This window comes from Carica papaya, chromosome 4 (assembly GCF_054855325.1).
Source record: "Carica papaya isolate Zhongbai chromosome 4, ASM5485532v1, whole genome shotgun sequence".
NCBI classification, from domain to species: Eukaryota; Viridiplantae; Streptophyta; class Magnoliopsida; order Brassicales; family Caricaceae; genus Carica; species Carica papaya.
This window is the reverse complement of record NC_142312.1, coordinates 5555228-5580378: the sequence shown is the minus strand read 5'-3', so window position 1 is coordinate 5580378 and position 25151 is coordinate 5555228. Positions and strand designations below refer to the sequence as shown.

At 33.7% G+C, this 25151-nt stretch overlaps 3 protein-coding genes across 13 annotated transcripts; 1 reads left to right on the top strand and 2 right to left on the bottom strand.

The window, feature by feature from the left end:
• Window positions 1–4442: 4442 nt before the first annotated feature.
• On the bottom strand, window positions 4443–8234 carry LOC110817501 (YCF49-like protein). Of its 3 annotated transcripts, none has more exons than XR_002540204.2 (5): window positions 7860–8227; window positions 7612–7690; window positions 7105–7173; window positions 4755–4946; window positions 4443–4651 (listed from the first exon to the last, which is right to left on the bottom strand). XR_002540204.2 is itself a non-coding variant. In XM_088217584.1 (5 exons), the coding sequence occupies exons 1-4, from the start codon at window positions 8162–8164 to the stop codon at window positions 5355–5357; spliced, it is 477 nt and encodes a 158-aa protein (XP_088073710.1). In that variant the 5' UTR covers window positions 8165–8234; the 3' UTR covers window positions 4443–4946; window position 5354. The 3 variants fall into 3 exon arrangements, 2 of the variants coding, with proteins under 2 accessions (XP_088073710.1, XP_021901756.1); XM_088217584.1 differs by adding an exon at window positions 5354–5378 and having other exon boundaries at window positions 4443–4946; window positions 7860–8234; XM_022046064.2 differs by having other exon boundaries at window positions 4443–4946; window positions 7860–8226.
• A 548-nt stretch (window positions 8235–8782) lies between these two features.
• On the bottom strand, window positions 8783–13197 carry LOC110817499 (putative sodium/metabolite cotransporter BASS6, chloroplastic). Of its 8 annotated transcripts, XM_022046060.2 has the most exons (10): window positions 12807–12907; window positions 12464–12699; window positions 12131–12236; window positions 11887–12014; window positions 11202–11377; window positions 10262–10455; window positions 9939–10191; window positions 9605–9858; window positions 9441–9523; window positions 8783–9202 (listed from the first exon to the last, which is right to left on the bottom strand). In XM_022046060.2, the coding sequence occupies exons 5-10, from the start codon at window positions 11342–11344 to the stop codon at window positions 9128–9130; spliced, it is 1002 nt and encodes a 333-aa protein (XP_021901752.1). In that variant the 5' UTR covers window positions 11345–11377; window positions 11887–12014; window positions 12131–12236; window positions 12464–12699; window positions 12807–12907; the 3' UTR covers window positions 8783–9127. The 8 variants fall into 8 exon arrangements, with proteins under 8 accessions (XP_021901752.1, XP_021901749.1, XP_088073708.1 ...); XM_022046057.2 differs by lacking the exons at window positions 11887–12014; window positions 12131–12236 and having other exon boundaries at window positions 9441–9515; window positions 11202–11320; window positions 12464–12549; window positions 12652–12699; window positions 12807–13197; XM_088217582.1 differs by lacking the exons at window positions 11887–12014; window positions 12131–12236 and having other exon boundaries at window positions 9939–10185; window positions 11202–11320; window positions 12464–12549; window positions 12652–12699; window positions 12807–13197.
• A 2230-nt stretch (window positions 13198–15427) lies between these two features.
• LOC110817502 (uncharacterized) lies at window positions 15428–24188 on the top strand. 2 transcript variants are annotated; one of them, XM_022046068.2, is made up of 4 exons: window positions 15428–15933; window positions 16806–17042; window positions 17159–17376; window positions 23331–23721. In XM_022046068.2, the coding sequence occupies exons 1-4, from the start codon at window positions 15655–15657 to the stop codon at window positions 23374–23376; spliced, it is 780 nt and encodes a 259-aa protein (XP_021901760.1). In that variant the 5' UTR covers window positions 15428–15654; the 3' UTR covers window positions 23377–23721. The 2 variants fall into 2 exon arrangements, with proteins under 2 accessions (XP_021901760.1, XP_021901759.1); XM_022046067.2 differs by lacking the exon at window positions 23331–23721 and adding an exon at window positions 23728–24188 and having other exon boundaries at window positions 15433–15933.
• Window positions 24189–25151: the final 963 nt, after the last annotated feature.

Sequence of the window (25151 nt, the reverse complement as noted above, 5' to 3'; positions counted from 1 at the left end):
CACACATCTATCAAATCATTCCTTGATTATCCCATCCTCCAGACCCCTCGACTAAGTGAATTCATATCCATATAGTGGTAAATCCATCAATTGACACATTTCCAAAGTATCCCTGAACTTCGAAAAGAGAGTTTGGCATGGTGTAGCACCACCATCCTTTTCTTCCGCCGAGAGGAAGTCATTAAGATTTTAGTTTGAAGGGTACGTTACTATTTGAAAAAGTAAGAAAAAGAAAATGGTAATTAGAAGAATGGTATGGATACATACACATAACACACTCAATCATCATGGGTCATTAATTAAATGGAAAAATGAAATTTCTTTTGTTGGTGAGATTAATTGATTGGTGGGTCTTGGTATAATTAATCCTTGTTGTAACCATGAAAAGATAATCTTCTAATAATTGACTTCACTAAACCTTGCATCATTCATCTTTGTTGGAAGTCAAAGCAATCAAATGGTGCATATATAATTAATTTAGTACTTTACTTAAAAAGCCAAAAGTAAATAACAAAAGAAATTAATACCAGCTTCTCCAAAAGATCCACCTATATATGTGTATATAGATATATGTATATATGTATGTTTATCAGCAGCTTGAAGATATAAATTCATTAATTTTGTGTAAATTTATATTTAGTTTTTTACTAGAGCATACTAGTAATGATCTTTAAAATGATAAAGATTTATTTGTATAAAATTGTATGGAGAAGAATCGAAAGAATATTTTCGAAATTTATCAAATTCTGATATAATTAATAATATGTTGTTTAATTTTACATGAAACCCTACAATGTGTATATATATAAATATAATTAATTTTAATGGTCAATTTGTTTTTATGATCTTTAAATAATTAAAATTTATATTCTCTCATAATGAGATTATCTCTAAATAATTAAGACTTGCATCCTCTCATAATGAAATTAAGTTTGAATTTAAAAGGAAATTCTAAATTTTTTAAACTAATTCAAATATAAACATGATGATGAAGGTCACGGGTGTGTTGATTAATTTGGCTAAAATCAATTGGGTTTAGGAAGGTAAAAGAAGAATTGAGTAATTAGAAGAGGATAATCATGATTATGATCCTGCTTAATTAAATTATGAACATGTACTACTACATATGAAGATGAAATTACACATGCACGTATGATCATAAGCACACCATAATAATGATTATAATAATAATAATAATAATAATAACACGAATAATAATAATTTGTCATTATCAAGGGAGGAAGAGAATAAAGAGGCTCTCGATGATATTTTTTGACTATTTCCATATATATATATATATGTGTGTGTGTTTATATATATATATATATATATATATATATATATATATATATACACATATATTCAAACCCAACATGATGATACCAACCAATTCTTTTTTTTTTTTGAAAAAAAAAATATTGAAAGTAAAAGAGTGTGCTTCTAATTTCATTCTTTTAAATACATTTTTGTTTAGTACAATATATTTAGAGTATCAACTATGGCTGATTTACTACTAGTGAAGAAAAAGAAAAAAAAAAAAAATTATTTCAAGTTGTAATTCCAAAGAATCAATTGCTATTATAAATATTTGTTCAAATCTAAATAAAAAGACCTTTTTTTAATTACTACCCTCAAGTTACTCTCTCTTTTTTTATTGCTTACCCTTTTTATTTAAATAAAATATTTATTTTTAAATTATGTTCAAATGAATCATTATTACTAATAACGTATATAATATTATTAAACGAATGATCTGTGGCAGAAAATATATTCGTGTATTCATCAAATTTTAAAAATATTGTTAGAGTGACAATATGTAACTGGTTCTGTCATTATTAATTTATTTTTTTACAGCATTGTATTTTTAAGTTCTATTAAATTAAATGATAGTGTTTAAATGATGACTAGAAGACACTAAAACGATATTAGTATCGAGGATTTCTTTTTAACTTTATGTCTTCTTGGAGTATTTTTGTAAATTTGTATTTAATTTATAATTATTTAAAGATATAAAAATGAGATAAAAGAAAAAAAATATATGAGAAGATGCTAATGTGGTGGTCACATGGCTCTCATGCTAACAATATTTTTAAAATTTAATTTTTATATTATCATCTGTTATACAGATATTTATCTAATGATATTAAACACGCTGTTAATAATAAATATTTATTTAGATTCACGTTGTATTTAAACTAAAAAATAATGTAAGATCTAAATTAAAAAAAAAAATTAACAGAGTTTTTAAATGTATTATATTCTTTTTTTTAATTAGTAAAAATTATTTTTATAAATTAGGTAACATATGTATACCAATAATAATATAATTTTCTAACACAATTTTTTAATAATGATGTACATGAACACAACCGAAGATTCGAATTCAATTCAAGAGAGATAAAAGTATATGAGATTAGTCATCAGCATTTATTTTTTGATAGCATGAAAATTTTGAAAGTTTTAGTCCCAAGTACAAACATTAGGAGGCCAATTGTGTAGAATGTAACGAAGTCTTGCAAACCAATCAGAAAAATTCAATTAAAAATCATGTTTTCAAATTCAGATGGGAAAAAAATAGTTAATGAATTTGTGTGATGGGATCTTCTTTATACAAAGAAGAGAAGGTTCTATTTGGGTTGAACTAATTGATGAGTTGCTTCACTTTCTGATTATGCGTCCAACTCCCCATCATTTCCCTTCTCTCTCTTTCTTACACAACAAACAGTAGTCACCTATCAACACCCAATGGAACCAACATCACCCAACTTTCTATATATACACACACACATATATATGGTATAGATTGGTGGGGATCTCCTACAAGTTTCAACCCATACAAATTTGTTCCTGTTTAATTGTTCTCAGAATCATACAACACAAATATCAAACTCCCAATTTCAAACTAAGACAGAGATAAAAAGAGAATATGTGCAGCAGCAGCACCAGTAGAGATTGGATTCGATCTCGCCCCATCTGTGCTTCTTCTAAGAGAAAGCACAGATCATCAAGACTTCAAATTTACAGGCTGTCCAGGTATATATATACACATATATGTACATCACTGAATATCAAAATTAATTGGGTATATGTAATATATGTGAATATGGATGGTGGTAAGTAATGGGTATTAGTGCAGGAGAAGATGTGATCAGTCGAAGATGGAATTGAAGAACTTGAAGCTGTACTTGGAGAACCAGAGCATCATTCAAGAAAACCAGAAGCTTAGACAAAAAGCTAATCTTCTGCACCAGGAGAACCTAGCATTGATGAGCCAGTTCCAAAACATTAGTCTCCGTGGATTCTCTACCTCACTTTTTCTCCTCCTTCAAAAACACTGATCTCCATTTCCTCTCTCTCTTTTTTCTTTTCTCTTTTTCTTTTTCATGTTGAAAAAAGAAATAATAAGAATGGATTTGCCAGACTTAATATTACTTAATCACCAATCAATTAGTATTTCAATTTATCTGTTTCATTTTGCTTGCTCCAATCTCTGCATTTGAACTGAAGGAAAAAGGATTGAAGAGATTAATTGAGCCTAGTAATTAGTGATGTAAATTGGTTTGTTTTGTTTACAAAGATTAATCTTCCTCTCCTGGTAATATAAATAAAAATATGATGTTTATGAGACTTTTAAAAGTAATTTTAAAAAATAAATACTTGATTAATAAATTAATTTAACTAATATATTGGTATCTCCTAAAATTTACAATATATATACAAATTTGTAATAAACATATATTATTAATTTTTTTATATAAAAAAATGGAGTAACTATTTATTTTTGTAAACAATATTTAATCCAACAGCCTCTTTGTATATTTTATTTGGTGTATATGTGCATATAATATTATATATATATATATGAATGAGACAACTACTGGCAGCTGAGGACACCAGAATTTTGGTTTGATTCGATGAAATGTCCACATTCGGCTCACCTGCCTCTTCAAATCAAAGATTCTTAGATTTTGTAGCATATTTCAATTCTTACTTAAACACTTGAAGTGCAACATATAATCATTTCTCAAACAAAACATAAAACAATTTAACACTTTCTCTGTAGAATTAATATTTTAAAATTTTAAATTTATCTTGAATCATTTACAAAAGAAGAAAAGATAATTTGTAAGACCCATCTGTTAATTACTATTTGTTTCGATGAATTTCATCTTAAAAAACTTGGCAAAACCTCCTTGTCCAAAATTAATTTAGTTTCACAGTAAGTTCCGGGAAATTTCCCTATTTTCTGGCTTGATAATATCAAACACACTCACGCACAATCATAATATCCAGACATGGTGGCCGTATAGCAAACTAATAACCCAAGGCAAAAAGATAAACACCATAAACTCCATGTATGCGGAAATCCCAGGTCAATTAACATTAAAATTTGAAAGGAATTGCATGTTAATCCAAGTTGAGGGTCTCGGGTCAAACTAGTGTGCTGAGAAACTCATTTTCTCATTGAATCCAAGGAAGAATCAGTGGCATCCGACAATGAGAATCTTTCATATCATACACTGTAAAAGTAATGATACAGGAGACAGATTCATTCTTCATATTGTACATAATATCCTAACTAATTGGCTAGTTTTCTTCATGAGATATTCAATTTTGTCACAAGTTAAGAACCTTTCATCACGTCTAATTCCTGCAAGAGGCAAACTGACACCAGTATTAAATGTTCTCAACTGGTAATTCTTTGCTCAGGGTTTCCACTGCAACTTGCCAGTCGAAAGAGAGTTGCTATTTACCTGTCCGATTGGAAATAAGACAAGGATACTCAGTTCATGCAGGAACGCTGGCTGGAAAATTGAAGATATCAGTAAACTTTAGGATTTCTGTGAACGTGAGCTTTCCTCAGAGGATTTGTTTATGCGGAATGCAGCAATACACATTGTGGTATTGCCAATTACTGTTAATGCTGCTTGCAGAGCAACCAATACCTACACAGCTCAAAGGAACATCAGACTTACTTTTACTTCAGACATTTTATTTACAAGTTCAAGTCACCATTCATAAGAGAGTAAAAGATAACTACAACAACAGTAAGAATATAAATAAGACAACTGAAGGCCAAACAAGTTCAAGCAATCATGAAATGTACAACATTTCATTGAACATTGCACTCTAGTACTGTGCTCATTCAAAGTGAAATCAGTTCATGAAATTAAACGCCATCATCAATCCACTTGGTACGGCTGGGGTAATGAAAAATTACAAGGGTTGAGAAAATGGAGTCTCTATTACTTTTCTCAATATCGACAGATTTGGCTGTCAATCTATGAATATTGCAATATCTTTTCCCAAAAAATCTATGAATCAGTAGTTGAGAGCAATAATTTGCATATACCTTAATCTTGGTTGCCACTCCACATCTAAATTGAAAAAAAAAAAAAAAAAGAAATCAGCAAAGGATATAAAGGGTTTGTACTTGATCTACGCTTTCAACTTAGCAGCCTTTCACGATGAAGCGTGTTAGTCTATAATTAATAAATTTAGTCTTTTCCTATTAAGCCTAACCTTTTAGGGTAATAGATTGAATTAACTATTTTTTTAGAAGTAAAAATTATGAGTTAATTATTTAAGATAGTGTCAAAAGTTAGAAATCTAAAATTCGCCTAGTAGAGCTGCACTAAATATGAATTTAACCAGAAAAAAAAAATGAAGTTTATCACAAGGCATGAGATGTTTACGCTTGGTTCGTGTTTTAGTTTAGCAAGCTTGTGCATGAGAACTTGTACAAGTCTATACATAATAGATTGAATCACTTTCTATCATTTTTAAGTTTTTGAGATAATCAAATCAATATATTATTAAATTAAAGCTAGAGGTCTAGAGTTCAAACTTTAGTTATCTCCCCAAATCCGAATTTAGAAGAAAGAAATCAGCATAAGGTATAGAGAACATGTGCCTAATGCAAACTTTCAGCCTAGCGTTTTTGGGTGAGGGGGTGCGCTAGTGTATAATTAATAGATTTGTTCATTTCCTATCAGCTTAAACATTTGAAATAATCAGTTTAATCAATTATTCAAATTCACACAACAGGAGAGTATCACAAGGACCTATATCATCCAAAACTTGCTATCAAATCAATCTCTTGTTAATAAGATACACAAGAAAATGACCAGAAAAGTAGTTATCTATCATGTTCGGCAATCATTTCCCAAATCTAATAACCTGAGAAATTTGCATGATAGAGAGCTTAGCATAAAACATCCTCTGCGATTTTTATGACATCTGTCCTATTTTTATTTGTTTATTTCTGGAATTACGATGCAACGAGTTGGTAACGCTGTTATGGCTCCATCTGTGGACAGACCAAAGGCTCGACATTTTTGTTCAGGGGAATTATGAAGTAAAAAAGAGGCTAATATGAGAATAGGAGTAGTTAGACCTAAAATTAGAGCACAATCATCATATGTGGCACTTTTGCAACCAGAAACTACTGCACGACACCTCCTAAACATAGTGTTAGTTCCTAAAATATTAATAATTTAAAGTTGATCTTAAAAATATTTTAAATAATAAGTTAGGCTCTTTCCCATAAATTTAAGTTATCTAATTGAATTGTTCTACCTTTCCCATGCTCACCTATTATTATCACTTGCCATTTCTTTGATTATCATTGGGCTTTCGGGTCCTGAAAACTTTATGATTTTATATCATATTTCTAAAATGATCCTCATATGTGTGAGTGAAATTTTTAACTCGGCCAGTAGACTCAACCCAAGAGAGAAACATGGTTCTTATAATGAGAGCCCTTCCTGTCAACTTCAACTTATGGAACAATTCACCCATGTAAATATGAACCTTAAATCCACTTTTTAAGAAATAAATCTAGCCAAATGCTGACTCCAGCTAATTCAGACTTTCAACCTTTGCAGAATAAAAGATGCATGCACTGAAATATATTCCAAGACAAGGACAAACGAGCCATCTACTTTAGCTATGTACTAAATTTTCACTGTTTAGTACTTTTACGCAACACTTATGGGCAAAAGCACCCATTCGATTAATTCTTTTAACAGTGTTAAAGTTATTTCAGTATGAGGATACAGAAACGAATTTTGATTTGTAGGACAAACATAAAAGCAGTCTTACCTCAAGAGATTCAGAATTATAAAAGAAGTGCCATGTGCATGCACAAAATGCTCCACCAAGCAGAGGTACCTAGATCAGAAAATTGTATTATGACAGAATTTTCTCAACAGGAAACTAGAGAAAGTAAGAAATCATGCAGGTTCATGTGGAGAAAAACTCAAACGAAAAATGGTTGAAATGTGGGTGAATCAGAATCCACAAAACCACTTATATCTAAAGAATCAACTAGGTAAATAACTTAAGGTGGAGCTGAAACATCCTACAGAATGAAAACCATCACATGATATTGTTGCAAATGAATAGAATCGTTTCTTGTCATTGCAATTAGGCAGAGATACTCCCCTAAGTGAAGCAGTTTTCAGTTTCCTCATGAATTGAGTTCAAGTTATGAATCTACAAACAGACTCCACTGTGAAAAAGGCGAATTTAAGCCTTCAAATGCCATAAAAGAAACAAAAGAGGAGAAATCATTGATATTATTAATTTTGAAGCCTGATAAGAACTCACCATTCCCCAGGAGAGACCCTTCCATGATTCAAACCCAGATTTCTCACCATATTGCCAAACCAATGCCATAGCCGTAATCCTTTCAAACCACAAAAAAAAAAAAAGTAATACACAATTCAGATGCTGCCAAATGGTGTATTTATTTAGCAAAATTTAGCTATGTTTATCACTTTCCAAGATCATAAAACAGTAAACAAAGTCAAACGAAAGTAAACACAAAACTCTCAAGACCGACTTGAAATCCTCACCATTCAACGACGCTAGATACGTGAATGGCCCAGGTGGGCAGAGACAAGGCGTTGGCTGGTTCGCTGAGTTGCAGCGAACCCAACAATGGTAGAACGGTAGCCGAAGCGGGCTCCGTCAAGGCGAAGGCCAGCCCTGCGCCGACCAGAGCCAGAAGAGGTTTGGGATCATGAATTACGGGGGGCTTAGAGGATTGGGTGAGAAGAGTGGAATGTGTACGGACACAAGGAGAGGAAAGAGAAGAGCAAAGGGTGCGTCCGGGTATGATGGGTTTTGAAGAGGAGAGTAAGGCGGTTGCAGTAGCCATCGTCGGAAGCTCCTAATTTTGTGTTTTATCACAGAGGATAAGAGAAGAAAACTATTTCTCATTAAATTTTTTTTGAATTATTTAATTCAAAAATAATTCAAATATATAAATTAAAATACTAACTATTGTTTAATTATTTAACACTAATTAAAATGCAAATGTATATTTTACAAATGCATGATTCAAATATTATGTCATTTTGATCTTTTTTTATATATATATATTTCTTAAATTTCAAAAAATGGGTATATTTTATTGATAGTAAAGTGAAAATGGAAAAAAAAAAAACAAATATTTTTAATGAATTCTTAATTGAGAAGATAAATTTAAAGAGGGTATTTATGATTGTTTAAAGAATGTGTTCAAGTCAATATGTAAAATGCTTATTTCTTTTTTTTTTTTTTTAAAAAAAAAAGGAGGTGATACACTTAAATGAATTACTAATTATAAAAAATTAGTAGAAATATATTGTTATTATAAATAATTTAGAGGGGTCCTACAGTCCAAGTTAATTAAGTTTTAACTATTTCTTAAAGAAAGAATTTCATGCTCTAAAATGTAATTTGCAAGCACTTTGAAAGGTGGTAACTTTAGTGAAACAATTTGAGTCTTGAAAGAGACCATAACAAACTTCAAGCGCATCCCTTTATGAAAAATGTAATCTCAAATTTAGCATAATTGGCCCACGAATGAGAATATCAGCATAAGTATTAGTTCTATCTACAATCTCAAATGCAATAATGATATACTTATTGATCTACGAATGCTAAAAAAAAAAAGAAGAAATTATTTGTTGTGCATGTTCGGACTCAGTAACAATTGATAAGATTAAAACGTGTTAAATAAGAAAGCTGTAACTTCAATCCATTTACAGATGACACTGGTGAGGCACCCTTCTACACGCCCACATTGCTCAAATGTATACGCAGTCACGCAAGGGTAATCCCTTGACATGGAGCTCTTCTATTGTGCTTTTATTTTTTTGTTCTTTGCCCAAACCATGACAAGGGAGAAGCCCATCAAAGACATGATCACAGTCTGCAAAACCACAAAGCAGACTTCTTTCCTTAAATTTCTATAATGAGATTCTGAAAACCAATTATTTGTTTGTGAAGATAAAGAGAAGTCTCCCCCTTTAGAAGGCCCAAGACAGTTCAAACAGAGATACATGTTCGTTGTCTCTCATGAGTAGTCATCATGTCTTGCACCAAAATACTTCCTCCCCAAAGGAAAATTAATGCAGTCGACTCAAAAGATGAAGGAATTAAAAACTTACAGATATTGCTGGCGGGACACCCACAAGGGGATCCTGGAAAAACCTATTAGCCAGAGCAAGGGCCAGAAGACTGCTCTGCATTCCTTTAGAAGATAAGGGAAACGTAAATATAGAACAGAGTTCTTTGTTAAAACTTTAACAATAACATTGGAGAAGACTCACACCTGTTTCAAAGGATAGAGTTCTTTGCAATGCTTTTACATCAGGTGCCTCGTGGAATACAGAACCAGCCAGGAGATATCCAGCAATAAATGCTGACAAATGGAATGCAACGATGAGGAACAAAATACTTGCTCCAAATGGAGACATAACAGATTCTATGTTTATGGCGAGTGGAGCTCCAACACAGAGAGCTGTATCAAGTACTGAAAGTGGCGGCAAAAATGGCCGAATAGCATTAGACAGCCGGGGAAACAACCTGAACGCACAGGCATATAAGACAGTCAACAACTTCTCATATTAATTTTTATTCTAACGTTTATTGTCTTGGTATATCACCTATTCAGAAGTAAGCCTCCAGCAATGGGGGCAATTACAATCTGCAGAATGCTGGAAATCATACCCTTTACATCAACAGGTAGCCTTTTTCCTATAAGTAGGAGCGATAATAATGGTGTGACAAAAACAGCAGTAGCAGTTGACATTGATGTCATAACGATGCTAAGAGGTGCCAAAGATGGGTCTGTAAGGAAGGTTGCATAATTTGATAGCTGCGCACCACTAACGCAAGATACCAACATAATCCCTGCACCTAATTAATAGATTGACATTCAGTTAGTTCACTTCCACCAGCTTTGGAAGTCAAATAGAAGAATTCTCACCTATAGGAGTGGGAAGACCAAAAAGTGTTACTGCAATAGTGCCAAAAATATACCCAAGCAGAGGCTTCACAGCAAATTGACCAAAATAGCCAACAAAAATAGCAGCAGGTCTCTGGAATGCTTCAAGGAAATCATTTTCACTAGAATTGATCCCAACCGCAAACATCAAAAACCCTAGTGCAGGGGCGTAGTACCTAGAAATAGAGCAATAATGAGATAATAACAAACGATCTCTGCAAAGTCTAAACTGCTTTGTTTTCTCCCCTACTACAATTTACTTTCGCATGAAACTTTGTCAGAGACTTATTTGTTTTAGAACTTCTGTCCCTCAGAAGTTGCATAATAGTTTTCACATGGCAAAAAAAGAAAAAAGTTCCTTATACACATTCCTTAGACAATAAAATCACTTGTGTAAGCGATTTGAAAGGGAAAGCTATTATATGACCTTTGTCTCATTTCAAGAGGAACAACCATAATAATCTATTCAGAACTCTAATTCCGGCTTTCTCCACATTTTGATTAGCAGGAAGGTCCCAACATGACCTCTTGGTGCTCTAGAAAAACATTTTAAACCTCTTCGTGCTGTATTGACTAACTGGTATTACCTGTCCTTTTTAAAATCTAACTAAATAAACACGCCCAGTTGCATCTAAAGAATCTTACCAATGTTGAAAATCAGTTGTATAGAAGTTTGAAGCTAATTATGCAATTTGCACTTCGAAGGTTGAAAGCTAACCATCCATCAATTAGCTTTCTTTTTCTTTTTTTCTTTTTTCTTTTTTTTTTCAGACAACTTTCGATTCAATTGGCTTGCAAGGGCAAATAATTATTTACATACATCCTATCAAAAAATTTTATGTAAATTTCCTAAAAATATTCATGTAAATACAGACCCAGTAAACAAGAAACTAAACTGAACAGGCACTTGAGGAATAACAACCTGCTGGTAAACCATGTGAAGGAAGGTGGATAGGCAAGAGCCAATAATGTACTAGCAAGAACTACATGAGGCAGAAGAGAATTTGCTTCCTTCAACATCGTCACAATAGATTTAGAATTCTGAAATAGGATATAAATGAACATTCTTCATTTTGGGCAAAATACTCTTTAATGATACTGCATAAAAATCAATTGTTAGAACCTACCGAAAAGTAGTGCATGAATAAAACACACTCAAAGATGCATAATATACACAGTTGCCTATGAAAAGTTGGGAACCTGTCTACACTCTATCTCCTATTATAATAAGTATGATAGCTCGTTTTTAACTCCTTTTTTTCCATTCAACGGAATAAAAATGGGGAATGTTACACTGTTTTTCTACTAATAATAACCTCTCATTGTAGGCATGTGCTGCTCTGCCCTAATTTGTTTCCAAGGGATTATAATTTCATAACAGAGAAACTAAAAGCCTTGTAAGTGGCAAACCGTTTGGTTTAGTACTCATTAGATAAGAATTAATTGAAAGCAATAATTTGAAGCCCTGGAGCCTTGTCGCAGTTAGAACATCTCAGTTCAACTTAGCAAAACCTTAACCTCATTCAAGTTGTCAATCAAATTGTTATGGCAACAAACACTACTGCTTGTCAGCGATTGCATTAGCATATTATCCAAAATATCCTTACCCAAGATAACTCAAATTGATCCCTCTTGATAACCACTTTTGCTATAGCCAATCTATAGTCCTTTATCAAGATTCTGATTGCCTATTAAGATTCTCGGAACTGAAGGTCACCCCAACACCAAAAGAACCCTGTCATCAACAACTCCAAAGTTGGGGAGTTCAACTAATCAGTAACAATACCAATGCATGTAAGCAGATTTCCAGTTGAGCATAGACACAGCATGATTAAGCTTTTTAAACTTAACCGGATGTTTCACGATAATCTCATATAAATATCCAGCCTCTCCTGCCTGCAGCCCTTTTCTTTCCCTCTGAATTGTTAGAACTCTACCCTAGGCACGAGACGCATTCCTGAGTTAGAGTAAATGGTTTGTTGGTCAAAGCCATCCGTCAACATTACAAGTGACTGAATAACAAGAAACCAACCAATATATTTCACGTGCACTAACAGGAACATGAATTCACTAGAAAAGCTTCATAGCATTAGTTTTACATAGTCATGCGCAAAAAAAGAAATGAATCAATCTCTCATACTACAAGCACAATTACCCCAAAAGAGAATCTGCTAGTATAAGTACCTCATCAGGTTCAGCAACGACGTTGGGACCCGGCTCAGCAGATTGATCGAATAAACATCTGCTCACTAAAAACCTTGAGCTTCTAACTGTCGATCAACCAACACATCATAGTCACCGGAGAAAAAACAGAAGTAGAGAGGAAGAGAACCTAAAAATTTCAAATCGAAAGCAAAAACAATAGCTCTTACGTCGAGAAACAGAATCAAGACAAATAGGAAACCTTATAGACCGCGACCCTGCAAAAAAAAAAAATCAGAATACAATAGTGTTTGAGAGGGAGAAAACGTATCATATAATAAATCAACAATGTCAATGGAAGGAGGACGGGAAGGGAAAAAAAAACCTGGAAACGAGAGTGAAAAAACTCGCAGCGAAACTGGGAGGTGATGAATTGGAACAAGAGATGATGGTTGAGGACGAAACTGAGTAAACTGCGAGCATCGAATACTCAGCGAATAAGTGGTCAGAGTCATGCTTTGTTTGGTTGCAAACAAGATTTCTCTTTAGGGAAAAGAAGATTTCAGGGTGGAGATCCGAGCTTATTTCAAGCTCCCAAAAAGCTTATCTCTCCAATCTCGATGGTGATTTGCGATTGCGCTTCTAAGTCCAAATGCAGAAACGTGACGCTATTTCGAAGTAAATATTCTGACTCCCCGGATATTTATCATATTATTCATGGTTTAGCATGTTAATAGGAAAACGATGATGCTTCTTTTTTCTAATAAATAAAAACTTCTTTGTATTTTGGTATCATTGTATTGTTCGTCATGTTAGGTTTATGGAATTACATTTCTCATTTAAATCTCCAAATCTGTTCAAATCTAATCCTCTCCCAAAAATTTAATCTCTTAACTCTCGTCAATTATAGAAATTCTAACACCGACTAATTTAGTTAAATTATCTTCTTTTTCTATTATTCGTCACTTATAAAAGTTCACTTTAAAATCGGACTAAAACAATTACGAACATTCCTAATTTACATACCAAAATTTTGATACAACTATTATTTTATCTCTAATATAATTGAGTCTCTCTCTTTATTATCTTCTCATTAAATAGTCGGCTATAATTTTTAATAATATATAATTTAAATTTTTATTTTATCTACTTCAATTATTATAAAACTCAAATTAAGTATCAATTTTTAATAAATTTTATCTTATATTTAGTACATGTTACCTCATTTATATTTTCATTAAAAAAATTATAAATTACGTGTAAACTATCTACTATCTATTAAATATTTAAAATAATTTTTTAAGAAAAAATATTTAAGGCACGAAAAAATTATATATTTAAAAAGACTGAACTCTCTTAGTTTCTAAATTTATTTTTAATTTTTCTACAATTTGATAAAAACATTGTGGTTATTTAGTGAATTTATCACATTAAACAAGAATCTAATAGTAAAATTGGTTGTTATAAATAATTTAAAATAAATTACAATGAGTTTTAGTTATTTATTAAAAAAAAAAAATTACATTTCATCTTATTTTTTCATCGTTGTTCTTGTGTGAGAATATTGATGAAAAAATTTATATGTTTTTGTCGCAAAAATTTGTTAACTCTAATTACCCTAATTTAATATATAGTTGTAGTTTTAAATAGGCTTAATATACATAATTTTAAACCAATAATTTTCTCATAAATTTTGTTTTTATTTTTTTAAAAATAATACAATTTTATTTATCAATACAGTTAATTTAATATTAGTATATCTTGAGAGCATCAATGCTATTGACACCATTAGTAAAAATTAAAAAAATTTCTTCCATCATACATTAAAAATTTCCATTGTTAAAAATAAATGTGCAGAGATATTATGAGAAAATGTTGATTTTACAATCTGAAAAAAAAATATTATTATATGGCTTTATGATATGGTTATATAATACAAACTTGGTTGTGGGTTAGTGTTTAGAAGAATAATACATGTGTATATTTGGACCTACATTAATAAACAAATCACTAGACGTTTTGTGAGAGCAACGTTCCAAAATGTAACAACCTTTCAAAAACTATATATATATATATATATATATTATTGCACTTCATTATTGGGTTTGTTTCCGTTTGTATCTTTTCAAAAAAAACTTGAGCCATTATTTATTGACATGGAAGCCATCCCGGGGTACACCGCCTTTTGACTTTTTTCGAAATAATTTTTTTTTATGATTCTTAATTAAATTAAATAAATAAATTTAATTTTATAAAAATATGGGTCTTTAACCTTTAAATTAATACCAAAAAAATAAAATAAAAATATTACATATTTAATTTTAAATTTATGAAAGATTTGAAGCTTGAGTAATATAGACTCCTTCTTGGTATCTTTAAAAGGATGCAGCAGCGTACTGGGTCTTGCCTTTTAAGGCTCTTCCTTCTTTTTCTTTTTCCATAATTTATGACTTTTTTTAATAAATAAATAAAAACAATAAATAAAATTGGAAATTTCCATGTTTATAATATCTAATAATATTGTTACCTTAAATTTAATTTTACATGTTTATTTCGTTAAAAAAGAAAAAGAAAAATAAAACGTTTTCTTACGTGTCGTGATCTGATTGGATTGTTCTTTAATAAACATTAATTACGTCCGTGAAACTAACAAATACCCTCCCTCCCTCTGGCAATATTAATTCAAAAAGAAAAGCAAAAATGTTTTGCCCAAGTTGGACTTGGACTGACGCGCATAACAAAGTAACGGACTAACAGCGTTTGTATAAGATGGGGCCGAGTCAGCTCAGTCCAATTCACTACTGGACTCAGTTGTGGCCCCCCGCCTACCTTGACGGTGAAGTCACGACAAACGAGTGGCGTCTAACAGCCATGCGTCCGTTAGCACACAGCGGTATAACATCTGTCAAGGCCTTTCCTCCATTACGCGCCACGTGTCCGCATGCCGTCAATACGACACCGTCTCGTACAGGAACTCCGATTTCTCATAGAACTCTAATATCCAAATTATCGGACCAAATTAGATTCTTCCTCATAATCAACAATTTCCCTTGCCTTCGTTTTCAATCATCTCTTCTGTCTCTTCTCATCTACCAGTCTCCCTTTTTTATTTCTTCCTTCCAGTTTGCGTCGCTGCCTGGTCTCATCTCTGTTGCCTGTTGGTTTTCTATTCTATTTTCTCGGGAACCAAACTGAAATAGAAGTGCCGCAAGCTGGGTGATTTATCCCATTCAATGACTTACAATGATGAAGACGAGGAGAATGGCGGCGGTGGGGGTGAGGTGGTTCCAGAGCTGATCCTCAGGGTGGATGATAACGATGGAGATTATGTGAAATTGCGAGGGGAATTAGAGGAATGTGGGGAACAGGAAAGGGAGGGATCAAGGGAGCCTGTTTCTCCCAGCTGGAGAAAGTCCTTGTGGTATTGGGTGAAGTTGGCTGTATTAGTTGCTTGTTTGGGCTTGCTATTTGGTGTTTTTCTCAAATGGATTGGTCCCTTTTTCATTGACAAGGTCAGTTTTCTTTGTAAATTTTCGTGTTCATCTGATTAAATTGCAATATAATATTTTTCTGTGAGAATTTAAGGGCTAGATTAGTTTTCCTTATTCGAGGGCTTTGTTATTTGTTTATATCGTTTATTGCAGCTGCTTTTAAAAGCATGTTTAGGGCCTCTATTGACCCGCCATATAATTCTTGCCTTTTCTGAGAAAAAATTCTAGATATGATCTGTCAATTGGGATATTCTTTTATGAAATTTGCTATATCAAAAGAGTAGTATACTTTTTTGTTCTTTTGTTTAGGAGTTAATGATTGTCCATTGAAGTTTTGCTCTCTCTCCATTTTATATTTGCTCGTGATAGCTACATACAGAAAGACCTCGTATTTCGGCGGGTTTGCAAACTAGGCTTAACAACATCCTTTGATGTTCATTGTACTCCTTAGGTGCTTTTTAATCAGGGATCGTTTTGGCTTTGATTTTCATCTAAAACCATTACACAAAAAAACCAATTCTATTTCGTATAGAACGTTTACCAGATTTCTATTTTAGGGATCAGGTAAGTTTTATGTGATTGTCAAAATAAGCAAAAACAATTTAGGCATCATTCCTCTGAACTTGTTCTCTAAGTATGACATTTGTTTTAGACGAGTTAAGGAAGCAGTTCTGCTCTTGTAAATTTCTTCTTTAGTATTTGTTCAACCAAATTGATGGTTCAGGTTATAAACACTAAAATTCAGTAAAAGAACTGATATAAATAAAGAAAGCATTAGCTAAAACGATTATGTTTTTCTACAAAATATTCCTCCAAAACAACCATCCTTTTGTAGCATGTATACATCCTCTTCTTCTAGTTTCTATCTGACTGTAGTAAACATTGTTTTGCAGGAGATCATCCCAATTATAAACTGGGAAACAGCAACATTTAGTACTCCAGTACTTGCAGTTCTGGTCTTTGCTTCTGTGGCATTATTCCCCATGGTACTTTTACCATCTTCACCATCTATGTGGGTAGCTGGGATGACATTTGGTTATGGATATGGATTTCTACTAATTATATCTGCGGCAGTCATTGGTGTATCACTTCCATTCTTCATTGGCAATCTTTTCCTCCACAAAATTCAAGTGGGTACTCTATCAAGGATTTTTACTGTTTATTTTTTATCCTGCAAAAGGTCTGAGGATACATGGATGCAAATGATGTGAATAACATAATTTAAAACTTCTTTGTCTTTGTGCAGAGATGGCTAGAAAAGTATCCAAAGAGAGCAGCCATCCTACGAGCAGCTGGTGAAGGAAATTGGTTTCATCAGTTTAAAGCTGTTGCATTGATTCGGATTTCTCCATTCCCATATATAATATATAATTATTGTGCTGTTGCAACACATGTCAAGTATGGTCCATATATATTGGGTTCTTTGGTGGGAATGGTGCCGGAGATTTTTGTCGCAATCTACACGTAGGCTCTCTCTCTCTCTCTTTCTTTCTCTCAAACACACACAGACACACTGATTTTTTTTTTTTGATTTGGTTGTCACTTTATGTAGCTTTTTTATATATGTTTATCATTTTTTTTAATTGCATGAATGCAGATGGTTCTTCTTGAGTATGAATCTGGGTTATACACCTAATCATTTTCTCTGATTTCATAGTGACCATAGCAGAAGATGCCTTTTTTATATATTAAGGAACCTCTGAAGTAACAAGTTTGCACTTCTATGCTGATTGTTTTTTCTTTCCACTGATTTAGATTCCTACGGAAATTTTTTCAAAGTTTGTAGTATTCTTATTGCTTTTTTCGTTTTATAGTCTAGTTTGAAGGATACAGAGAAATAAGGAGTTATAGATTTGCTAGAGAAAATGATGAAGAGAGGATAAAGTAAACACTGTAAACTGAAACTTTGTTGTCAGTTTATTGTTTTTATGGTGTCTTGGTCGGCTGAAAGTTTTCTTATATCAAGGAACTACAGGATATCAAAAAAGGACCATTCACTTCTGTGAAGTCGGGTTACATCCGAGGAAACATTCACTGCATAGACTTCTGATTGTTACCAGTGAACTAACGGCGGTTGGTAGAAGAGAAATGGCGTTAAGTTGCTTCTCTATGATGTTGAGAAGTAGATATTCCTTTCTTGGTTTTTTGAAGTGCCTCTAGTAACCAGAATTCTCGTGTTTCACATCGAACCACTACCTAAACACTTTGATGTGTTTGTATTAGTTGGAACAAATTAAACAATGCACTAGTTTCCTAAACATTTATGTCCATTTATACATTGTGTCAACTCTTTTAAGTAATTGCCACCCGAAGGTTCAGCTTTCCTTCATTCACTTCTTGTCTCTATTTTGGCACTGTCAATTGTCAGGTAGGAATCAAATTTTGCTCCAGAGAAGAAAAGGGTAGTTGGTTTTTCTGTCAAGTCATGCCATTTAATGTGGCTAGATTGAGTACATAGGTAAGGATTGTGAAGAAAATTGAGAGAAAATATTCTTCATTTTTTTTATGAATGATTTCCACACATATATATACAAGTCTACTACTCTAACAATCTAACAAATTCTTGAGAGAAACCTAACAAAATTCTGTTTCTAAGGACAAATTTGTTGTAACAAATTTATTGGTGATTTCCTCTATTTACAGCACATAACAGCTGTAAATGGAGGAACCATTTACAGCACATAACAGTTGTAAATAACTATTTTTAATCTTAATTTATTCTTTTAATTATTATATTTTCTACACTCCCCCTCAATATAGTTTACGTATATGTTGAGTAAACCTAGATTAGATATTATGTCATCAAAGGTTCTCTTAGGAAGAGTTTTAGTTAGAATATCTGCGATCTGTTGATTTGTTGAAATATGCATCAGAGTTATAGTCCCATCTTCCAATTTTTCTCTAATGAAATGACGATCAATCTCCACATGTTTAGTTTTATCGTGATGTACTGGATTTTTGGTCATACTAATTGTTGATTGATTGTCGCACCATACTTTCATAGGCATATTGTTGAGGATTTTTAATTCTTCAAGTATTCTCTTCAATCATACACCTTCACAAATACCATGAGCGAACGCTCTAAATTCAGATTCTGCACTGCTGCGAGACACAACAGGCTATTTCTTGCTTCTCCAGGTTACCCCAAATATAGGTACAATATCTTGATGTAGATCTCCTGTCATTTGTAGAACCTGCCCAATCTGCATCCGTGTAAATTTCAACACCCTTTCTGTCTGTTTTTTGAAAGAATAAATCTTGTCCTGGAGTTTTCTTGAAATACCTCAGAATCTGATACACAGCACTCATGTTATCTTCTGTTGGCTGATGCATGAATTGACTTACTGTACTTACTGCAAAACTGATGTCTGGTCTTGTGTGAAGCAAGTAAATAAGTTTCCCAATAAGTCTTTGGTATCTCCTTTTGTCAACCATTTTATTACTAATTCTGGATCCAAGTTTGATGACTGAGTCCATAGGGGTGCCAGCAGGCTTGCTTCCTAACATCCCAATCTCCTTTAGGAGATCCATAATGTACTTTCGTTGAGAAACTGAAATCCCTTTTTTTAATCTAGCTACTTCCATACTGAGGAAGTACTTTAGTGCTCTAAAATCTTTTATTTCAAATTCTTTGGACAAGAATTCTTTAAGTTTCTGAATCTCAAGGTGATCTCCTGTAAGAATGATATCATCAACATATACAATCAAAATAGTTTTTTTACCTGATATGCAATGTTTGATAAATAATGTATGGTCGGATTGACATTGTTCATATATTTTATGTTTTACAGCTCTTGTGAATCTGTCAAACCATGCTCTTGGAGATTGTTTTAGGTCATAAAGTGATTTCTTCAATTTATACACTTTATGAGAGTTGTCAGTTAATTCGAACCCTGGTGGTATATTCATATACACTTCTTCTTTCAAATCGCCATTAAGGAATACATTCTTTACATCTAATTGATACATTGGCCAGTCAATGTTAGATACAAGTGAGAGGAGTACCCGAATAGTATTGTGCTTGGCAACTGGTGCAAACGTCTCCTAATAATCTATACCATATGATTGTGTATAGACTTTGGCTACCAGACAAGCCTTAAGCCTGTTTACACTCCCATCTGGATTATATTTGGCTGTAAAAATTCATTTGCATCCCACTTGACACTTTCCTGGAGGAAGATCAGTTAGTTCCCATGTCTCATTCTTTTCAAGTGCCCTGATTTCATCTAGGACAGCTAACTTCTATTCTGGAATTTCCAATGCCTCATGTATTGTTCTGGGTTCAGGTGAACTGCTGTTTATCCTGCTCACAAAAGCATGATGTTCCAAGGATAATTTGTCCAATGAAACATAATCCTGTATAGGATGTTTGGTGCATATTCGAGTGTCTTTCCTCAAAGCAATAGGAATATCAGAATCAACGGAATCAAGAGTTAGTACAGAGATTACGTTACCTGTATCAGTGGGGAATTCATGGCAGTACTTGGATGATTCGGGTGCTTTTTCTTTGTTTCTTCTTGTATATAGACACGTAACTCACTTGTTGCAGGTAATGTGCTTTCTATAACAGGTTTTGGTTCTGATTTCTTTTGTGAGGTTTCGGGTTCAATCTCCAAGGAAGGTTTGTCTGATGATGAATTTTGTGGGTAGAGAGGTGGTACACACACATCCCACAACTGATATTCCTGAGTGAATGTCTCCCTCTGAATATCAGTGGTGGGATAAAATGGTTGATTATAAAAAAGGTGACATCCATGGTATTATAAAATCGGTGGGTTTCCGGAAATAGACATTTGTATCCTTTTTGATTTGCTGAGTACCCAACAAAAATACACTTTATTGCTCTTGGGTCTAATTTTCCACGAAAATGTTTATGAATGTGGACATATGCTGAACACTCAAATACTTTAAGTGGCAAAGTGTTTAAAATGTGAGAATCAGGAAAGATTTTTGAGATGATAGTGTATGATAATTGAAACTGTAGAATACGGGAGGGCATTCGATTAATCAAATAGGTAGCTGTAAGGACAGCCTCTCCCCAAAGATATTTTGGTACATGTGTGGTGAACATGAAAGATCTAGCAACCTCAAGAATATGTCTGTTTTTTCTTTCGGCTATGCTGTTTTGCTGTGGAATATGAACACAGGAGGTTTGATGAATAATGCCATGTTCAGTAAAGTATTTTTCAAGAGTATTTTCAAAATATTCACAAGTATTGTTGGATTTCAATACTTGGATGGTAGCATAAAATTGGGTTCGAATCATTGTATGAAATTTTTTAAATAGGGATCCCACTTCAGATTTTTCCTTCATGAGAAATACCCAAGTAATTCTTGTATGGTCATCAATAAAAGATACAAATCAACTAATTCCGTAAACATTGGAAACTCTGGAAGGGCCCCAAACATCACTGTGAATTAATGCAAATGGTTTAGATGGTTTATATGGTAGACTATGGAATGAACTTCGAGTATGCTTAGAAAATTGGCAAACTTCACACTGTAATGAAACTGGATCTTTTCTTTTAAATAGTAGTGGAAACATTCTTTTTAAGTACATGAAGTTTGGATGTCCTAATTTATAGTGCCACAACATAATATTATGATCATTATTTTTGAAAATAGGAACAGAGTTTTCACATACTGCATTGTGAGCTTGTCTTTTAGAGGTGTTGACTTGAAGCAAATATAATCCCGAGCTCATCCTAGCACTGCCAATCGTTCTCCCTGAATCCAAATCTTGAAAATTACACATATTAGAAACAAATTTCGCAACACATTTCAAATCTTCACATAACTTGCTGACAAACAACAGATTACAATCCAAATTCGGAACATGGAGAACTGAACAGAGAGTCAAATTTGGAGACAAATTTACAGAGCCCATTCCACTTTTGAAAGAGAACCATCTGCAATTTTGATTGAAATATTTTCTTCACATCTTCTGTAATTTTGGAACATTGAGAAATCGTCACTCATATGATCAGATGCTCCAGAGTCTAACGCCCACACCTGTCCTTTTTCTAAAAGAGCAGATAAACCATGAATATTACCTTTGTATGCCACAGAGGCACTGACCAGGTGAGATTTCTTGGACAAGATTTGTTGGAGGGCTTCCAACTGTTTAGGGGTAAATGGTTTTTTTCCATCTCATCAAAAATTACTTCCTCAGCCTTCACGTGATTTTCTTGAAGCTTGTTGGAGGTCTCTGCTTTCGACATTTTCCACTTACCCGAAGGTGGTTTCCAGTCACTTGGCTTGCCGTGAAGCTTCCAACAACGCTCCTGAGTGTGCCCTAGCTTCCGACAGTGGTCGCACCAGGGCCTTGTCTTCTTCGTTCGACTGTCAATCGCTCGAGTTGTGAGAGCTGAAGAATTTTCAGTCTGGTGAGGTTGGTCATTCTCTCCCATCATGATCTTCCGACGACTCTCCTCGCGTCGAACCTCAGAAAAAACTTCTCGAAGACTCGGCAAGGGTTTGGTGCTCAGAACACGTCCCCGAATCGGGTCGAGATTTTTGTTTAGCCCTAGCAGGAATTTGGAGACTCACTTTTCTTCCACAAAGACTTTGAAGTTTTTCGCGTCCTCGGGGCAGTTCCAGTGACGCTCTTCGAAGGCGTCCATCTGCTGCCAATTCCGTGCAAGGATACTATAATACTGAGTGACACTGAGTTCTCCTTGTCGAAGGTCATGAAGAGTTGACTCGATTTCGAATATTACAGAGGTATTTTGCTTGCTGGAGTATAGTTCCTGTGCTGCCTTCCAGATTTCATGAGCAGTTTTGTAGAGAAGGAAATTCTCTCCGATTTCAGGAGTCATTGAGGTAATGAGCCAGGACATGACCGTACTGTTTTCGATCTCCCAGGTTTGTGCATTTGCATCGGACGCTGGAGGAGGCATGAGCTCGCCAATGAGGTGCCCATAACGCCCCCTTCCGCGGATGAAGAGATGGACAGACGACGACCATTGAAGGAAGTTGTTGTCATCGAGTTTATGTCCTGTGATACAGGATGATGGTAGTTCACTCACAGCTCTGGTTGTTGCTGTGTGATGATAAGAACCAGAGGAAATTTCTGGTGGAGAGGATGGAAACTCACCCGAGGTCATTTTTTATTACGGCTCAGCAGGGTTTGATATCAATTTTTTTTTTTTTGGATCAGGTATTGCTCTGATACCATGAAGACAATTGAGAGAAAATATTCTTCATTTTTTTTATGAATGATTTTCACACATATATATACAAGTCTACTACCCTAACAACCTAACAAATTCTGGAGAGAAACTTAACAAAATTTTGTTTCTAAGGACAAATTTGTTGTAACAAATTTGTTGGTGATTCCCTCTATTTATAGCACATAACAGTTGTAAATAACCATTTTTAATCTTAATTTATTCTTCTAATTATTATATTTTCTACAGATTGAGTCTCACAGGGAGAAATAATGTGTGCGTGGTTGTCACATGACGGCCTATAAAGGAAGAGTTTCCTGAAACACAAATGTTGGAGCTTTTTCACTTCGAGCGAAGAATGGCTTGTTTTTCCTGTTTATGTTCTTAACTATACTACTATTTTTCAGTTCATTGCGAGTACATTGAAGGGAATGCTGGGAACTTTTTGGCTGCAATTTTGCTTCCTGTCTCTAGTAGTCACAAAGTTAACTGGTTGCTTCGTATACATGTCATCTGCATTTGTCCTCTTTGTTTTCTTCTTTTCAACACATGGGATCTTTTTTCTATTTACAACACTTCCATTTTTGATGCATTATAGACATTATAAAAAAGTCTGTTTTAGTGAAATGCTGTCGCCTTGTTGCAGTGGGATCCTGATACAGACACTGGCAGATGCTTCGAATGAGCGGCATACCATTTCAGCCCCTCAGATAGTTTTGAATGTTGTTGGTTTCTGTGCCACTGTAGCTACGACGATTCTTTTTACAGTATATGCAAAAAGGCAGCTCAAAGTGTTGCAAGGAGAAGAACTATTGCAGTAAATTCTAGTTTGGGTTTGGCTATAAGCTAGGTTTTTTGCATATTGGAACACTTTGTATGGAGTGGATGGGGTCTTATTTAGTAAACAACTTCATCCACATCTCCCAAAAAGATCACAGGAAGACATGCAGACACCTGAAGTTTTATTCCTCGGAAAAAATGTCTTCTTGTCTCTCTCTCAGGCATACACACACACACACACTCTGAACTCTGAATTATCACATGTACATGATTGGAATTCTGCCTGGAAGAAATTCAATTGAAGTGGGCCAAAATTCTTGCTGTAAACTGTACAGATTATTGACCAACAGATCTTCTATTACTCTTAAAAAGAATTGCATGCCATGTAGTATATATGCCCATAGATGATAACATACATTCATGAAGAGAAAAGGGTGTTTGGCTGAAGATGATGTCATCTTTCTTATCAACAGAGACAGTGGTAATGATTTGTGAGTTTCTAGATCAGGGAATTGAATCCTTTCGAACTCATACAGTGGGAAGCACTGGAGTGGAAGTTGGTTCCTTAAACTTGCCATGTCCATTATTCCTGTAGCACTTGAAACTTTTTTATGAGCTTGGCCTGTTTAGTCTGTTGTAAGGAGAGATTTGAAGAAAGTCTAAATGCTAAAAGGGAGCGTTTGGGAGATGCAGCATCGTTGATTTTGGGTGAAGTTAGATTGCAGAATGATCTCTTACCTACCTGACAATAATTCTGTATTGACCAACTAGCAGCTTTTGAAACACATCCCTATGGCCCAATTCTCTTTATTTTTAGATTGGTCAACGGTCTAAATTTCCTTGCAATTTCTTCTTTCCACTAGAAAAAAGGCCGCTCATTAAATCTTCTGTTCGTTGACAATTTGATGCTTTAATCTTTTTGACTTGAAGGAAATTTTTCAGAGAACTCCATGTTGTATCGAATTATAACAAATCTATATGTACCTTTAAAATGTTAGATTCATTCAAATTAAATCTTAATGGTTATGCATATGTAAGCTATACTTGGCATTTGATAAGATGATGAATCTTTTTGAACTTACATGTCTATATATATGTGTGTGTGTATAAATATCTCAGAAAGAAAAAGAACTTATATATAGTTTTATATCTGACATATTTTTTATAAAAATAAAATACTTTTTTATTTGATAAGATATAAAGTCGTATACTTTTTTCAGAGAACTCCATATTAGATATGGGTGCTTGGGTATCTTGTTAGATAGAACAAAAAGAGACAATTGATCCCCC

Excerpts from the sequence above, each read along its gene's own strand:
- LOC110817499 (XM_022046056.2), bottom strand. The coding sequence starts at position 12,936 with ATGACTCTGACCACTTATTCGCTGAGTATTCGATGCTCGCAGTTTACT. Across the intron at positions 12,700-12,806 it reads TTTTTCACTCTCGTTTCCAG|GGTCGCGGTCTATAAGGTTT; the intron begins GTTTTTTTTTCC and ends TTTTTTTTGCAG. Across the intron at positions 9,203-9,440 it reads GTGTCCCGCCAGCAATATCT|ACTGTGATCATGTCTTTGAT; the intron begins GTAAGTTTTTAA and ends GTGGTTTTGCAG.
- LOC110817502 (XM_022046067.2), top strand. The coding sequence starts at position 15,655 with ATGACTTACAATGATGAAGACGAGGAGAATGGCGGCGGTGGGGGTGAG. Across the intron at positions 15,934-16,805 it reads GTCCCTTTTTCATTGACAAG|GAGATCATCCCAATTATAAA; the intron begins GTCAGTTTTCTT and ends ATTGTTTTGCAG. Across the intron at positions 17,043-17,158 it reads TTTTCCTCCACAAAATTCAA|AGATGGCTAGAAAAGTATCC; the intron begins GTGGGTACTCTA and ends GTCTTTGTGCAG.
- LOC110817501 (XM_022046064.2), bottom strand. The coding sequence starts at position 8,164 with ATGGCTACTGCAACCGCCTTACTCTCCTCTTCAAAACCCATCATACCC. Across the intron at positions 7,174-7,611 it reads AGGGTCTCTCCTGGGGAATG|GTACCTCTGCTTGGTGGAGC; the intron begins GTGAGTTCTTAT and ends TTTCTGATCTAG. Across the intron at positions 4,947-7,104 it reads ATAATTCTGAATCTCTTGAG|GTATTGGTTGCTCTGCAAGC; the intron begins GTAAGACTGCTT and ends TGAGCTGTGTAG.